The 18,282-nt window shown below is 40.0% G+C and overlaps 1 protein-coding gene across 12 annotated transcripts in view; it reads left to right on the top strand.

The window, feature by feature from the left end:
• The first annotated feature begins 858 nt into the window (after positions 1–858).
• The window catches only part of madd (MAP-kinase activating death domain), a 37,473-nt gene continuing 20,049 nt past the window's right edge, over positions 859–18,282 (top strand). For 7 of the 12 annotated variants that reach the window (XM_084681528.1, XM_084681527.1, XM_084681530.1 and 4 more), the window contains exons 1-16: positions 859–1,139; positions 6,457–6,672; positions 6,874–7,518; positions 9,185–9,488; positions 10,969–11,100; positions 11,346–11,459; positions 11,893–11,973; positions 14,201–14,257; positions 14,987–15,159; positions 15,333–15,568; positions 15,716–15,875; positions 16,710–16,810; positions 17,055–17,263; positions 17,380–17,633; positions 17,766–17,896; positions 18,011–18,112. In XM_084681528.1, coding sequence (XP_084537654.1) covers positions 6,614–6,672; positions 6,874–7,518; positions 9,185–9,488; positions 10,969–11,100; positions 11,346–11,459; positions 11,893–11,973; positions 14,201–14,257; positions 14,987–15,159; positions 15,333–15,568; positions 15,716–15,875; positions 16,710–16,810; positions 17,055–17,263; positions 17,380–17,633; positions 17,766–17,896; positions 18,011–18,112 — 2,758 coding nt within the window. In that variant the 5' untranslated portion in view covers positions 859–1,139; positions 6,457–6,613. The remainder of the gene's footprint in view (positions 1,140–6,456; positions 6,673–6,873; positions 7,519–9,184; positions 9,489–10,968; positions 11,101–11,345; positions 11,460–11,892; positions 11,974–14,200; positions 14,258–14,986; positions 15,160–15,332; positions 15,569–15,715; positions 15,876–16,709; positions 16,811–17,054; positions 17,264–17,379; positions 17,634–17,765; positions 17,897–18,010; positions 18,113–18,282) is intronic. The other 5 variants (XM_084681532.1, XM_084681534.1, XM_084681531.1 and 2 more) reach the window with 1 other exon arrangement.

The raw sequence follows: 18,282 nt of genomic DNA, 5'->3' as shown, positions 1-18,282 counted from the left end.
AACATCTCTCTAACATTCGTATTTTGGTAAGTTTTGAAAGACCATGGTTTACCATCAAATTGGATCTGCTGTTGCATTTCTGGAGAATTCCAGTATCAGGGATGTGACTTCAAGAAGGCTCAGAGGCAGGTCAAACATATCAGCCTTAAAACCACCGGGTCCCCAGAAAAAGACCAGCATGGATGTGGTTTATTGGTGAAAGAATATCTTAATGAACATTTTAGAATGATTGTTGGCTACACTGATATGATGTTATTTCAGCATTTTAGTGGAAATGAAAAGCATTAACCACAAGGTATGTGATGAAATTGTGTGGTTCTTCAGTCACAATTGATTGTTTGGAACATGTTACTGTTGTAGATGGCTAACAAAGTTGAATGTAAATAAGTATAGACTGAAGTGCAAAACTTAATTATTCTAGAGTAAAAATGTAAACAATGTTGATATAGAAATCCAGACCTATTTTAATATTGTAATTCCTTAAGACTGTATATTCTGCTTTATGTATAAATTAAAACCTTGACAAAATACTAAACCCTACTTCTATTTGTTTGAAACATGGAAAAATCGTATTTTTTCCAATATTCTCGCATTATATTTTCAATAATTTGAGTTTAGCGTAAACAATCTGAATAAAATGTTAAATAATGATTGATATGATTTTAAATGCATGTTTGGGTATTATACAGTTGCCTTTATTGTCAATGCCACTGACAGTGGTTCGATCTGTAGAATGTAGATATTCTATGCATATAATTGTGGCCATGTCTGTAGCTGTTCCACTATTTCTCGTTCGTAGCCCTATCCAAACACTAGTATGGTACAGTCTCCTCCCAGTCATTCAGTATGCGGAACTCCTCCTTGCAGTATGATCTGAGGAAGACAGGTCCACCACCAGCTAACCGTAAACCATCATCCAACCACCGTACATCGGCAACGGGGGTTTGACAAAAATTGCACTTTGAACAGCTAAATGAATCGTTCCTCACGGATCATGCATTCATAATATATATTGGATATAGCTAGCTACATCGATTCGAAAGCACGATACTACACAGGCTTCTAACCCAAGGCAAGAGGCCGACGACATCAGCACTAGCAGCAGCTGGCTTTCTAGCATTGGCTAGCTCGCGAGCTAGGTAAGGTGTTACCCTATCATGCTTCAATGAATGCACTGGCTTTTACGAACAAGGTAGTCATCTCGCTTCCCAACGTTTTGACACTCACATTTTTACTTATTAACGTCAGGGTGGGCTGTTAGTATCAATACTAGCCAGCACTAATAATGTTAGCCACCTAATTATCCCCCAATATAGTTAATCCCCTCGTGACGTCAGAAATGATGGAGCTAGCTAGCTACTATTACTAGCCTGGAGAGGATGTTTATTATTTATGGATGGTGCCAGCCAGTTAGGAGGTTATGTAGATAAAATGCATTAGCCGCTGTATGCTTGTTTAGTGTATGTATATTGCATTCGCTTGTACACTTGCCCTTACACTACTACTTAATTCAAGCTAGCATAATGCATGCTTATGAACTGACAAGCGGGTGCTCAATTTGAGATAGCTAGTTAGCTAGTCGCTTAAGCTATTGGCCGTCACCTTCACCGCAACAGTGAGGACGTAAACACCATCACTAGCTTGCTTAAGTCGAGGATGACATCTAGCTAGCGCCTACAAGAACGCTTCCATTCAGTGCCCATATCATATGATGATGATGCACGTTTTTGTTGTTGATGGTACTTGAGGTCAGGGGCGTTTATTTTACATTCGAAACCAGTGAAAGCCCACACAGCTGATGTATTTATAAGACAAAATAGGAATGATGGGACAATAAGTTAGAGCACTGAGCGACAGATATGGTCTGTCATTGACCTACCTCCATTTGTATAGTAGGCTATAACTGATTTACTATAGCCTAGAAATTGATTACATGATTTTGCCTAATAAATTTAAGTTTGACCTATACTTAATAATTGTACAATGCTTAGCCTAGTAGTCTTTGACTTACTCAACTAAGATCAGTAGAGTGGAAAACCTTGTCTGTATCTTGGGCCTTTCACAGTTTCTGGCCTGAGTTGTAGCCCATATTTAAATTTTTGCTCGCCACTCTAAGTTACATCTCTAGAACTGCTACTGCCATCCCATTTGATTAATTTTTAAAAAGTTCAATATTACTGGCTAAAATAGCTGTGTATGTTGTAGAACTGTGATTAATATTTATTTCCATCTGTCCTTACATAACCGGAGAGTGCTGCTCGCAGACCACTGGCCAAATTCAGCTATTGTCAACCTTTGCCATTTAGCCTGTGAAGATAGTTACATTGTTGTGGGCTCGGTTTATTCCTAAAAAATAAGTTTTTCTAGAGAAGGTTTGTAGTGTTTTGACCCAATGCTCTCTTCTGGTTCAATGGCTGAAAGTGGTTAAATCACGCCACAGGAATGCCAAATGAGGAAAACCGTGTCACTGACAAGGCATAAAGTAGACTAGTGGTGGTCGATGGTTGTTGGTTACCTTTTTCATTGGATTCATGTTTTTTATGTGAAAGAGAAGAACAGATGAGATGCCAGAGTAAATACCTGATAGGATTGAAGTGTTTACTGATTCACGCCAACTGTTAGACTATGTCTACGTGCTTCCTCGTGCAAATTAAACTCCTGTCAATCATCTGTTAGGTGCTGATGTCTTTATTTTTCCCTTTACATTTATATTTATTTCCTCACCTTTTTGTTTGTTGAGCACATATTTACTCACAGCCATCTGTCCACTACGCTTAAGAAAGAAAGCCATAGTTTATGTTAATAGAATGTCAGATGGACATTTCATTATCTTATCATTATTTAATTTTTTAAAATGTATTATTTGAGTGGCACTCAAAATCTGTGAAATTACTCTATCATATGATATTAGAACATCCTCTGTGTTGTGTTGTCTTGAATCGTTCCTATTCCAAATGGCACCATACCAAATACTGTGAAATCCAATTTAAAGAATGTGTATCGTAAAGCTTTGATACATTTTTACAAAACAATATCCTGTAGTGTTAAGATTAAGAATTCCATCCTCCATTATACTAAAAATGAGTTTCATTCTTATCTCAAGAGTTTCTGTTTTTGAGGATGCATCAATGATAAATGGCATAGCATACACTGTTTGAACCGGTAAATTCATTTAGCAGTGTTTGTCTTTCTGGGTGGAGTTTAAAGGCACAATATTCATATTTACCTTTCTATTCAGCTGCTGGTTACAGTCCAGAGGTAAGGCTTCCAGTGCCTGCCAAATACTTTATCTGTCTGATGAGATCTGGGGAAGGTGTACCAATTTTATTTAGGCTATATCTTGATAGCATAGACACGACTCTTAGTTTTATGTATTTTCACAATTAGCTAATTACTTTAGTGAGGTCCCTTGTTGGTCTGCCCCCACACGTTTAAAAGAGTTATCTTAGTTTCTTTTGTATAGCCTTAACACAGTCAACTAACCATATAATTGCAGATATACATTTTTCCACTGATGAAGTGTTGATCGAAACTGCTGGGGGTATTACAGAGGGTTCTTAAATGTAATTACCCAACTAGAGTAAAAAGAAACATTGTTGAAAGGATTTCTTTAACACCAGATTACATCTCACTTTCTTTATTTTATATCCTACTGTAATGGTATTGCAAGAGATGTACTGTAGTTTTTGTGATGTTAGGCTGTAATAAGCCTCATTACCACATACATTGGATCCAACTATCTCTTAATGTACTTTGTTTCAAAGACACAAATGTACTATTACGTGGCAATCACAATCAAGCCTTTTCCATGGCCGGCATGTCTAGGTTCATAGACAGGTAGCCCTAAGACTTTGTAATGAAAGGAGACCAGCTACTGTTAAACAAATTAGTCACTGCTCTCATGAAATTGAATAAAGCACACTGGTGAATAGCCCTATCACACAGTCTGTGTCCTTTTGAGTAAAAGGCCTGCAACTCACAGGATGAGATGGTGTGTCCTCACTCCTGCCAAGTTCAAGATATCAGCAGTTTGATGTAACTTATACAACTATTTATGTTTAGTACTGTAGTTTGATATGAATGGAAACAGGGATTCATGTTTAAGGTCATGCTGCTCTAACAATTCCTTTTTTGTATTTTGCTTAAGAAAATAGATTTATGAAATAGATTTTTTTATTGCATTTACCTAGCCTCATTTTTCAGTTATGCTTCACTCATTTCCAATTTTGCTTTATACATGCTTTATAAAATACACACTCCACCAATAAAGAGCAAACTGTGCTTTTGATTTCCCTGGTCTTGTCAAATGTTATCGACCTTGGTTCCAGATAAGTGTAGGCTACTGTATTATTCTGATCAAGAATGGCCAATCCAGTTGAACAAGACAACAAGAACAGTTTGGGTTGCTATGGCAACCATGCTGCGTTGTATTACCATTGGGGCTGATGCCAGTTCTGTATTCAGCATGAAAGATTGACTGGCAGGGTATAGCTGAGCATGGATGTTACTGTAGATTTCCTGTTGCCTATTCTTTTCTTTCCTTAATCTTATATGAATAGCCATTACAGATAACCGTGAAAGATTGTACAGATACAGTAATGAGTAGACCCTTTTCCAGCAATGCAACTCATCTTAGCAAGATTAGCTTGTTTCTTTGTTTTAATACTCAAACTTAGATTAGTCTAGTGATTTTACAAGTGCACGAAGGAACAGACTTAAGGTGCACACTGGTCTTCATACATGTTAGCCTATCTGTTTTAATAATACATTTTTCTTAGACAGTGTTAGGCCTCTCCCTCATGATACGGCATCATTATCTCACGTGATAATTTCATGTAGGCTAGGCTATGTCTGCTTGACATAATGTAACTCAGGCTAACTGGGGTCCTGGTATCAGCCCTAGGTTGCAATCCAAATGTTACAAGGCTCTTGAAAGAGCTTGATTCAGAGACTTGAGTGTTAGCTCAAGGGTTATTATTTGAAATGATTAACAAATAACTAAATTGTTTGTTATACGGTTCTCCTTCCTCAAAAAATATATTGGATGTCTGTAGCCTGTAAACGGACAGATTACTGACACTTTACATTATTAGCCTGACAGTCTCAAATCTTTCACCACCACTAGTTGTTATCTAGGATATATTCACTACGAGTAGAACTGCTTTTTAAAGCAAAAGTGACTGCTCTATGCTTAATCTGAATGTACTTGTACAAAACCCATCTAGTTCTTTGTTAAAAGCAATATCTTGTTTGCCCAATGCAGTATGTCCCAATAGATGTGTTGATGTAACACCAGCAAGCATCTTCCTGGTGATATTTGACACACAAAAACCTGAGAGGAGAGATTTGTATGCATTGTTTTAGACATCCTTTGCAGCTACCCATTGATAATAATACCCAACAATACCAAACTCACTAGTTTTGTGCTCCGTTCTGTAAACAAACACTTTCGGACAAACTCATTTCTACAGCTTTGTAGGCCTAATCCCTGCTGGCTTCCTTGTTGCTGTCGAGCTCTTGTTTTCCAAGTGGCTAATACGATATCATCGCCTTTTGTAGGGTCCTACCAGATGCCCTGTGCCTCAGAGCTGATTAGTCCTTAGTGGTGTACCTGTGACGGCAGTGGGATTGACCACACACACAGCATTGTTACTACAGACCACACACACAGCAGTGAAACCTTGTTTGTTAGATTTAACAGACTGAATATGTTTGCTTATTGGTTACGCTAGATTGCCTACAGCAGTTACCAAAGTAATATAGGCAAATTTCATTAGGCTTCTATGTCACATGTGCTAAGTACATTTAGCAACAACATTATTTAATGTATTGTTGCATGTTGTACATTGAACAGTTCCTACAAGCTTGCCTTAAGGGTCGTGACCTTCTGTGTTATAGGGAAAAATTACCTTGCTGTTGATGCTGCACTACATTCTTCCGTTGTGAATTATATTGTGGAGGATGTTTGTTCCTGTTTGCTGTTCCTGTTTCTTACTACCTGTAAGAATCATAGGGCCGTCTGGTCAATACACAAAGCTCAAAGGAAGCTTATACTCCCAGAAAACCTCTAGCTCTAACTCATGGACCTAGTCCCCCAAAGCAGCTTACCTCATCAGATAACTCCAGTTAAACTCCATCACAAACAATCTGTTAGTTCTTCAACAAAGACATACCCAAAGAAACTGAAACAATGACAGATGATGGAGTTTCAAATAGTTTCTAGTTGTCAATGGGAAACCATGTTTGGGATTATTTTTCATTGAACCTCTACCTCACTAAAATGTAATCAGATGGTGCCTTTTAAGGCAGAATTAAGAGTACCACCGTAACCTAAAACCAACATTTTTTTCTTTAGTTATTATTGCACACAGCTCCAAAATGTACATTTGAAATTAGGAGTATCTGGTATCTGATCCCCTGTTATATAATATGCCATCTTTTTTCCATGTGTTGCAGGTATTTCCATTATACTTTGTCAATGACAGCAATGAATTTGAAGGGACTGGTTTCCTCTCCTACGTATAGGCCTGCTACAGCGTGATTTGATCGGTCCAGATTAAAGGGTAATATAGTCTGAGTTGCCATGACTTAAGGACAACCTCATCATTCCAAGATGGAGAAAAAGAAAATGTGCCCTCGTTTACTGGACTACCTGGTAGTAGTCGGAGCCAGGTAAGAATGTTTTTCTTACAGCGTATTAAAGCAGGACATGCACCAGCATAACAAACCTAAGGAATGTCTGATGGACCTTGTGATTCACTCTTAGCAGCCAAAGAAACAACTTCAGCTCCTCTACATACATCTACAATACATTTCCTATTGCTGGTCCTTTTTTCTCCTAATGATACCTTGTCTTTACCTCCTACCTGACAGACAACCAAGCAGTGACAGTGTAGCCCAAACTCCCCAGCTTCTACGTCGCTACCCTCTCGAGGACCATCCAGACTTCCCTCTCCCACCAGATGTAGTGTTCTTCTGCCAGCCAGAAGGCTGCCTGAGCATCCGCCAGCGCCGCGTCAGCCTCCGCGACGATGCCTCCTTCGTCTTTACGCTGACAGACAAGGACTCTGGCATCACGCGCTATGGCATATGCGTTAACTTCTACCGCTCATTCCAGCGGGGACACCACCGCAGCCGTGGAGACAAGGCATCGCATACCGAGGCTACCACACAATCAACAGAAACGGCCAGTGACGGATCGGACGGCAGCAGTGTAGGCCCGGCCTTGTCCTCTCTGGCTCCACCCTGCAACGCCGAGACAAAGGCGCCAGCCGACAACAGCACGGAGCCCAGACCCCCGGGCGGGGAGCCGAGCGCAGGAAGATCCCCACGGCACAAGCGCAGTGCTGCCAAGATGGCTAACCGAAACCGCAATAGCACCCTCACCTCACTGTGCATCCTCAGCCACTACCCTTTCTTCTCCACGTTCAGGGAGTGCCTGTACATTCTCAAGAGGCTGGTGGACTGCTGCAGTCAGAGGTTGACACTGCGAGCTGGGCTGCCACGCGCTACTCAAAGGTGAAAATGATCATTTTGTAGTGTTTTTGCCGTTTCACGATTGATAGCCTGAATCTAGATGGGATCTGTCTTGAAAAGTATGATTTGGGGGAAAAATCTCTAAAACTGCATAATTGACTATTATCAAATAAGAGCCATAAGTGTTCATCCACTCTGATATGAAAGGGAAGCTTCTGGATTCCAAGACTAAGTTGGATCGTGATGCCATTACAGAATTTCTACATTGATAGTTTACAAAGTGAGGGAGTGACTATTGCACATTTCAGGAATTCAATGAGGTTGATCTTGAATATACAGTGCATGTACACTTTTTTCAAGCATGTCTATTTCTACAATGTGTGAGGTAAGCAGAGTGCTTCCTAGTGTTTCCAGGGTCAGCATGGCTGTGCTTTGTCCCCTCACCAAATACAGCAGAGGGTGATTTCCATGCTTGCTTTAGAAAGACACGCAGGTGGTTTTCATTCAGTGTTTATTGAATGTGATAACCCAAATGAAACAACTCCCATTTTTAAATGATCATGTATACAAAAGGTAAAAACGTTATTTCATGTTGTCATCATGTTTAGTTACGTAATGACTTAAAGCTGCAATACGTAACAAAATACAACTAATTCAAATAGGCCTATAAGAAATAACGCCCCCATTTATTGTTCATGCTTTCCTCCAACTTGAGTTTAATTGACAGTTTCACAAAATAAGACAAGGAGAAAGGTCTGCCTTGCAAAGGCAATTGGCTGGAACATAAATACCAACAGATTTTCTGGAAAATTGCAGCACTGAGCTTTCTGTGTTACTAAACAACTCGTTTGCTTACGCAACATGTTTATAAGGGACTAAACGTTTATTTTTACAGACATTTTTTTAACAATTGTACCTTTAAACGTTCTCAAAACAGAAGTTGACCTTTTCTTACAGTAGCTTCGGGGCAGTGTCAGAACCTTTGGATCAATACATTGTGAGTAGACAGTCATGAGGTTTTTCTCATCACCCCAAGCAGCATGTGTTGTCCAATCCCTGGGCAAAGTATTCCATTCTAGTAAACAACAAAACCTAGCAGTTGGGGGTAGTAAAAATCTCTTTCACTTCTCACTCACTATCCTGACATTTTGCCTTAGAAGTGACTTAACAGTGATAAAAAATGGTGATATAATTATTGTGTAACGGCAGTGAGGGACAATGCTGTGATGGCGCTGACAGATTGAGGTCTATGCCTACCTTCAGGGAGCTGCTGCAGTGGGCGGGAGGACCTCTGAAGAGTTAATTATTTGTTTCTCCCCTCGTCATTGATGGCAGACACTCATTCCGAATGGGGTTTAATACCACCACGTGTTTACACGTGTAGAGAGCTGTAGAGAGCTGGCTTGTCAGCGTACCACAGGTCACTCAAGGGCCTCTTGTGTGTTTGGTTTACTTATAGTTGAAGATCATGGAATGTAGGGTGGATAACATTAGTCTAGTAACAATAAATCCAAAAGATAAAAGACCTGTCTGAAAGTGGAGTCTTGGGAGAACAAAGCATAATTATGTGAACTTCAGTCATTTATCCCCTTCAGAACTATTCTAGATACATGGTGATTTATGGTTCAACAGTGTTGTTAGTATGTTGGCACTGACTCATAATGCACACCTCCCACATTGTTTTGTTTGGTTCAAATATTGTTATCAGGGACACCATGTGGCGTGTTTTCACGGGCGCTCTGTCAGTGGAGGAGAAAGGCAACCAGCTGTTGTCCGACTTGCGGGAGATCGAGTCTTGGGTGTACCGTCTGCTCCGTTCGCCAGTGCCTGTGGCGGGTATGCGGCGCGTCGACGTGGAGGTGCTTCCCCACGACATGCAGCCAGCGCTCACCTTCGCCCTGCCCGACTCTTCACGCTTCTCCATGGTGGACTTCCCCCTACACCTGCCCCTTGAGCTGCTTGGCGTGGACGCCTGTCTGATGGTGCTCAGCTGCATTCTGTTGGAGCACAAGGTGAGGAGCAAAAGACCCTCAATGTGGAAGTCAGGATTTAAGAGTGACCCATTTGACCTTCAAACCTAATAGTAATCAGTTGTTTTTACCATTATCCCTGCTGGCTATCCCTAGTTTTGACAGCAAGTATTTCATGCTTCCTACAGTATTGTGGAAATCTAAATGAATACATTCATTTTTCTTAATCGGCACCTGAAAATGCACACTTCCTCTGTACTAGATAAGTTAAATTGACTTGCCACTTGCCTGGTATGTGCTTAGCTGTAAGTCTTAATTATTGTATTTGTTCCTCTCCTTATTACAATTCATCATCTTCCAAACCACAATGTAAGTCTTGGATGTACAAGGATGGATGCAAGCAAGGTCACTAAGGACATCCATTGCAATGTTTTCCTCCAAGTCTGGGAATTTAAATTAGTATTTAAAAGTGAGAAGAGGTGATGAAAGGAAACTAAATTAGACTGTCCTCCTCATTGCAGCCATGTTCTTCTGCCCTCAGCAAGGTTGTGTCCCTTATCTGCTTCTACTAAATGAGACTCCCAAAGCAATATCCAGATGACCAACAACAACACCCACATATTTTGTATTAGGATTGTTGTTGTTTAAAAAAAAAAAAAGTGGGATAGAATACACAATACTGCTTGTGTTCAGAAAAATATACTATAATGCTTCCCCTCAAGCGAAGCTGGGTCTTTGAAACCATTTTTTTTTGTGTGTGTGTGCATTTATACTTTATTTTTTATGTTGAATTGCAGTCTGTATGTAGTCTCTATTGGTAACTTCAATCCTCATCTCTGATTCAACTTATCCAATCTTATTACAGCTTTTTATACTGCTGTGATGACTAATAGCACAATCACCCTGCCATCACGGCTCCAAACACATACTGCACTCCACACGTCCTAGTCACTTTTCTTTTCTCACATCTTCCTTGCTGCCACATTTCCTAATAGCCTCACCCCCTTTTCACTATTATCGGTTTCAACCCAAACCAATTTTCTTTTCTGCAAATCAAACTCCACATTCTGACACCTGCTGACACCTTACTGCTCTTTGTCTAGCCTATTGTTAGTCTGAACATCTGCAGAGACCTGTTCATGCATCAGTGCCTTAAAGAGAATATGTCATGTTAGCCTTGAGCATGGCTTTATTTTCTAGTTTTACTTGAATAATAACATTTGCTGAATCCCCAGGCATACCGGATCTGGCTCTATTTCTAATAGGCTATATTGTTATGTAAAAAAATTATTTGTTGACCGGGAAAACGCTTAAACTTTTTGCAACTCGAGACACTGTTAGACAAAGCAATGGCAACAATGTAAGACAAAATGCTTTGTGGCAATACATATACAGTTTGTGTGCAGTATGTACAACCATACTATAGAACTGTGAGGATGTTTCACACCTTTGAAGTTGAACAATGTATTCTAGAATATTGACAAATATGATTATTTTCTAAGACTCATTCTCTTTTTTCCAGGTGGTTCTTCAGTCGCGAGATTACAATGCCTTGTCTATGAGCGTCATGGCCTTTGTTGCCATGATCTATCCTCTGGAGTATATGTTCCCCGTCATTCCCCTACTGCCCACTTGCATGGCCTCTGCTGAACAAGTAAAGAATTGAAATCTATGTTGGATTTGTATATTTAAATGTTCTGGTGTTAGAATTAGTCTTATTTAAAGACTGGCACTTGAAGTGTCTGTAATTTGTAATTATTGAGATCATGCCCTCAAAGTTTTATCAAATGATTTGTACTGAGTACTTAAAAAAAATGTACTATAAAGGATTTACAGTTGTTTTCGTTTTCTTATGTTGCATGAAATTGTGCGCTGATTCTTATTTTATTTCCCCTGCAGCTCCTTCTGGCCCCCACTCCATATATTATTGGTGTGCCAGCCAGCTTCTTCCTCTACAAATCAGATTTTAGAATGCCAGACGATGTGTGGCTTGTTGACCTTGACTGTAACAAGGTCAGTATTTCAAAATTCTAGATGCCTCGTTTACCACAGCTCTTTAACTTCACTTGAAATCAAATGATTTACTGACTGAATTGTCTAATGTTAATTCAGTCTACTGTTCGTCAAAGCATCTTTTTATATTTTCAACATACATGTAGAGGCCATCACAGTCTTATTTTGTCTTGAGTATTATGAGGTGAACATATTTGTCAATGCCTTTTTTAGACTTTTGCATCACTTGCAGGTCTTAGTTTAACATGCAAGTCCTCCCACGTGGTGTGAGTGTGTTAGTTCTTTTGAGAGCTGAACACTCACCCACTTCCCAGCCTTTTAGAAACAAGCATCTGCCTTTAGTGGGTGGTGGGGTAAACTTCCATCAGGTGAAAAGGCGGTGTGTGATCGGTGTGTTTTTTTTTACATTTGAGCATTCTGCTTTGGTCAACAGGTTATAGCACCCACAAATGCTGAGATCTTACCTCCTCTCCCTGAGCCAGAATCCACTGAACTCAAGAAACATTTGAAACAGGTAAATCATCTGCCCCAAGTCCTTAGTTAATTCTGGCGCTGCTTATTTCTCTGTGTGTGTTTATGTTCAGTTAGGAGCTGGAGCAGAACTAACCAGGCTACAGAAGTGGTGTTAGTATGTTACCAATGTTAGTCAAGGTATTTAGATTAATGAAAGCAACAGCGTATGTACAAGCCATTTGCAGCAGCTCCTTTAAAGTAAAGTATTGTTGTACTTAATGTGTAACTATCTCTTTTTTCAGCTTTATGAAGAGGGTTTTGGGTAGGGACAGGCTCTGGTATCTTACTCCTGTTACTACTGTTGGATGTATTTTGCATAGTGTGTGGGAGCATTTTGAATTGAGCGTTGTTCTAACACAGACGGTGGTTTTTCTTTTCTTTTCCTCTTTTCCTTGCATGCTCTAGCTCTTGGAGGTAAAAGTAGATACTATGTCTTACCCCCAGGACCTCAGTAATGACCGTAGCAGTAGAACTAACCAAACCCCCTTAATCCCTAAACCACACATTAGGATCTGGTTCTGATTCATGAAAAGATTTGTATGGATTTGTAATTTTGAGTTTTTTACCTGTAACTTGAATCATATCCTCCAAGATATGAATATCAGAGCAAGATATCAGGAATTCATTGTTATTAATGGGCCTACTGGCAACACACTGTACACTGCCTAGCACAAGTAGAAGAACATTGTTAAATGTCTATAAATATCATTACTTATACCATATTTCATCATAGCCGTGCAGCTGATCACAGATGTGTAGAATCTTTCAATGGAATCTGTTCTTCATGCTCAACAACTCATTAATTACAATTTCACAAGACCAAATATTTTCTTGTGATCTTGAAATTCATTCATATCATGTCTAATTTGACCATAGATAAGCATTGAATCAGAACTAATCAAGTTGCTGTGTGTGATTAACTTTTACCCTAATGTTTGTGTGACATCAACTTAGGTGCGTGTGTGTGTACAAGCACTTACATTTACTATACTTTAAAACTTAAGAATATCTCATATTAAAGATTTGACAGCTTTTTCCCAAAACATTTTGAAGAAGCAGAATATGTAATACAATATTTAACAGGATATCAAGCAGTATGGCACAGAGGCTACAATGTACAATGGTACAAACTGTAATCTGTTAAAGCATTGTTTGTGAATTAGTAGTAGTAGTAGTAAAATGAATATAGAGTGAATGAATACAAGTGTGTGAATGTCGTGAAAGCCCTGGTGAGCCCGATGATTGGCTAAGACAATACATTTACTATATAAATAAGTGGCCCAAAAAAATCTCACCAAAATCTTCCCCACTTTTTTTATTTATTTATCCAGCTCAATTGAGTAATTATGATTAAGACCATTTTTGTTATATTTTTTTACCCCCCAAAAAAACATTTTAATGGAAATTGGGGGATTGCATCTATCTATCTTTTTTTTTTCCTCATGTGGTAAGTTCACACTGTGTGTTCCAATTTTATTATAGGCATTGTTTCAGCTCATTATGCAGGAAAACCATTGTTCCCTACTATCTTAAAAATATTATTCTACAATTCAAAATGTAAAACGTGTTACATTGCCACAGACAAACAGTGGATAAAAAGTTTTTTTCCCCCCCCCATCTTCTTTTTCGTTATTGTCAAGAGATCTGCTCCCTTATTTGTGTATTTGCATGACCACTCCATTGTAACCACTGGCTTTACCAGTTGGTCACCATGGATGGCCTGTAGTGTCCCTAGTGGCAGAAGTGAAATGTGTTACTTTTGTATTGCATTGTTTGTTCATATGTGTCTCTGTCTCACTGTGTCTTCTATGGTTTGATCTGTAAACATATTTTGTCTGTTCTCTCTCTTTCTCACTCTCGTTCTTCCTCTCTGTCACTCCTTTGAGTTAGGAGTTTGTATTGAACTCTAGATACATATCTTAACATATGTTTTTTCTAAAACAGTTTATTTTGTCGTGAAAGCCCTGGTGAGCCCGATGATTGGCTAAGACAATACATTTTCTATATAAATAAGTGGCCCAAAAAAATCTCACCAAAATCTTCCCCGCTTTTTAAATTTATTTATCCAGCTCAATTGAGTAATTATGATTAAGAGCATTTTTGTTATATTTTTTTACCCCCCAAAAAAACATTTTAATGGAAATTGGGGGATTGCATCTATCTATCTTTTTTTTTCATCCCAGCCTTTCATGTGATCCTCCTGCCATTTCTCTTGTCCCCCTTCCTAGTGTCTGGTAAGGTTGACCGTGATCACCCAAAAGCAGATCTTCTCCTCTGACAATAAGGTTCCTAATTTTTCCTCCTGTGGAATGTGCTTTCCCCATGCACGAATTCTCTCCCTGACAAACAGGATTTTTTGTCTTGCTTGTTACTATTGATATTATGTTTCTTAATTACCAAGTTTTATAACCTATTAAGATTTATGTACAGGGTTATAGACACTCAATAAACCACATTTTGATAGCCCTTTTGTGCAGACCCACCATTGCTTAGTTCTGGCTTGAGCATGACTGAATTTGTGTGCATCTGTCTTGCCTTCAGTGAGTGTTCTTAAACTAACGTTAAAACTAGTCACTGCAATGAAGTTAGGTGAGTTCAGGACTAATCAGCAATAATCCATTATGCTAAGCAAAACACTGAATGAGTCTGCAGCAATCCCAGAGTGCTTTTCAAGCAAACATGTTTGCTGTTCACCTGTTTGGTGAATCCCCAACCCATCGCTCTGTCTCCTGACCTTTCCTAAAAGACACTCCCATTTCAGGCATCAGCACACACGATTTAAGTACTGTTCTTGTTGACTTCCTCTTTAATATGCTCAATTATCACTTATTACTACACTTCAACAGGATTCACCTTTTTGGATGTGAATACTTGAACAACTATGTGTGTGGTCTTAATGTAAAACATTTTTGCACTTGCTGATGCCTGAGGTGAGAATGCTTGCTCATCGAGCTGTGGTTTCTATTTCACGGTGCTGCAGTATACCACAACCCTTCTTTTTTTACCCACTCCAGGCCTTGGCCAGTATGAGTTTGAACACCCAGCCCATACTGAACCTGGAGAAGTTCCAGGAGGGCCAGGAGTTGCCGCTTCTTCCACCTGGCCGGGACAAGGTGTCACCCTCATCAACTGAGTTTAACCCACTGATCTATGGCAACGATGTAGATTCTGTGGATGTTGCCACCAGGTAAGACTGGACCTTCAGTTATCCTTATCATCCTTGTTCTAGCGGTTGTAAAATGCCTCCTACTGCAAGATAAGTTAAGAAGTATTTTAGAGAGCCCATATGGTTTAGTCTTTGAGTACAACCCCTTCCCAAAAGTTTTTTTCTTATACATACCATTTGTTATTCTCGAACAGGGTTGCCATGGTGAGGTTCTTCAACTCTCCAAATGTGCTCCAAGGATTCCAGATGCACACTCGCACCCTGCGTCTGTTCCCACGGCCTGTTGTGGCGTTCCAGGCTACATCTTTCCTTGCTTCACGACCCAGACGCTCAAGCTTTGCTGAGAAATTGTCCCACACCCAGGCAGTAGAGTTCTATGGAGAGTGGGCCCTAAACCCCTCCAATTTAGCTTTTCAGAGGATTCATAACAGTAAGTCTTTCATTCTGGTGATATCATATTAACAGTATCAGGTATTTTAATTGGACTGAATAAATAACACTACTATGTCTACGAGTTGGCAATGGAGGTATTTCAAGAAAATGTTACTATGACTAACTACTTACTTCCATGTTTCAGATGTGTATGATCCCTCCCTGATTGGAGACAAGCCTAAGTGGTATGCGCATCAACTACAGCCAGTGTTCTATCGTGTGTATGACGGCAGCTCCCAGCTGGCCGAGGCCATGGCTGGGCCCCTGGAAGACGATGGCAATGACTCAGACCCAACAGATGATAGGTAAAAAAATAAATACAAAATCATTTTTTGTCACAGGAATCCCATTCAAGCTTATTGAAAGATCAATTGAAGTATTTGAAAGTAATTGGAATACTTGATTTTCCTAACAGTTTGTACTGTAAGTCTTGATCGATTGGTTGAGTTGGCAGTCAATAAAACAAATCAAGTTCAGTCAAGACACTCACGTATTAGATTTGAGATTAGGATTTATGAAAGTTTGCACAGACAAGGAATTTACTTTGGCAGGAAGGTGCATACAATAAACATAGAAACCTAAAATTAAAATATGTGGACTATCTATACTAAGGGTACATAAACTAGCAGTACTAAGTGGAATTAGAATGAATTAAAATGTACAATAAAATAAAATATAAGTTGCCAAGTGGATGGCGGAGTGGATGATCTAAGGGAAGCGCTTCCTGCCTCCTCGATACAACACATACATACATAAATGACATGAGGCAGGGAGCAATAGAGATATAATCCCCCTGATGGATAGAACATACAGACAGCAAGGGGGAGAAGGGGGTGGTGGAGGGCGGCAGCAGCACTGATCATACAACAACCGGGGTGTGTGTGTGTATCCGCGCAGAATAATGCTGTCTTATCAGACGCTGCCCAATGGGCTTGTGTTGGCCAACACGGTGTGGTAATGAGCGGATGACGCACGCTGCCCCAGTGCCATGCCTGAACTAGCTTAGCTCATTGCATTCAAGTAGTTGACAGTGTTTGCAAACATTAAGTGACCCAGACCTGCACTCCATTGTAAAGCTTGTCTTTCATTATTTGTTGTTTTTAAGTACATTGGGTTTAACAAGGTTTTTGTCTTGGTAGTAGCGACAGTGAAGCTTACGATGACTCCAGCTCTTCCTACTCCTCCCTTGGAGACTTAGTGAGTGAAATGATCAAGTGTGACATCCAGGGAGACACACCAAGTGAGTATCTTTCAGCCATTAGCTGTCTTAAAGCTTTGAGCCATCACAAGAGCCACCACGTAGACCACAGATCCTCTTGTGACTAGATCAATGAAGAAAGTAACATTTGAAAATATTAAATACATGTGTTTGATGTGTAAATTATAAATGTTCCATGTGCACATTTGTTTGGATTTCTAACCTTTAATAATCCTGTCATCTTTTTTCTGTGAATGGAAATAAATGTCTTTCTCCGGGATTTTAGGCGTACATCCCCCGACTCATGCGGCTCTGGGTGATGCCAGCGAGGTAGAGTTTCAGGACTTCCAGGAATTCAAGGAAGGAGAGGGTCCAGATCGTGCTTCAGAGGTCTGCGATGGACCATCCGAGCCGTCTGATGGACAACCTCTCCGTTCGAGCTCCAGTACCACAGCCAGCTCAAGCCCCAGCACAATCATTCAAGGAGTCAACCACGTTAGTGACAATCATCCAACCAAGAATTAAAAAAGATTATAGATTGTAATTAGAAGGACATTTCCTTTTTTTTTTTTTTTTTGAAATAATAGATTATCATCTGTTTTCATTAACAGGAGCAAACAGAACAAGCGGAAATGGAAGCATCTGCAAGTGCTGCTCTTCAGAACCCTGTCCCGGTATTGGGTGGTGCACCCTTCTCCCGACCTACCCCAGACTCTACAGCTGTGGACTCAGTCACTAAGAAGCGAGAATATGACAATCCCTACTTTGAGCCCCAATACGGTTTCCCTGCTGAAGAAGACCCTGAATCAGAAGAGCAAGAAGAGTCATACACACCTCGATTTAACCAAAACCTTAATGGCAACAAGTGCGTTCGACACACCTACACTTCCCTTTCTGCCCTAAAAAACTGCATATTTGAGAGAGAGAAAAAAATGGGCTTGTAGTTCTTTGTTCACTACGGTTACAGGCTACCTTGACAACCCTGTCTGTTTTATAGGGCCCAGCGTCCACTTCGCCCAAGCAGTCTAAGGCTTCCAGGAGAGTCTGATGGAGAAGGTGACTCTCATAACAGCTCCCCTATCTCAAACAACAGCGGCGATGGTTTTGGGGGTCTCATGTCCTTTGCCAGTGAGTGTCCTTTCCCTTGGTTGTAATTTAAGTCTCAAAATTAGTTTTCATTGGTATGGTCCATCGTAATTTTCTACTCTCAAACTCGTCTTGATACTCCCCCTGTTGCTGCAGGTAACCTGTACAAGAACCATGGCACCAGTTTTAGTCTCTCCAACCTAGCTATCCCCAACAAGGCTGCAAGAGAGAAAGCCACACCCTTCCCCAGTCTCAAAGGTACAGTGACCCAGTCAATTGGATTTGCTACATCTCATGTGATCTCCACTCACTTTTTTTTCTCTTTCTTGTGGAATATCCGATTAGTGTCTATCCTTCCTTCCCTCAGTGTGCATTTGTTCACCTTCTTTTGTGGATTAATGTATGTGCACACTTTAGGGAAGGTGTTA

The sequence above is a fragment of the Hypomesus nipponensis genome, chromosome 19 (assembly GCF_054491055.1).
Source record: "Hypomesus nipponensis isolate SF chromosome 19, ASM5449105v1, whole genome shotgun sequence".
NCBI classification, from domain to species: domain Eukaryota; kingdom Metazoa; phylum Chordata; class Actinopteri; order Osmeriformes; family Osmeridae; genus Hypomesus; species Hypomesus nipponensis.
The sequence above is the reverse complement of the archived record's forward strand: the minus strand, read 5'-3'. Positions and strand labels throughout refer to the sequence as shown.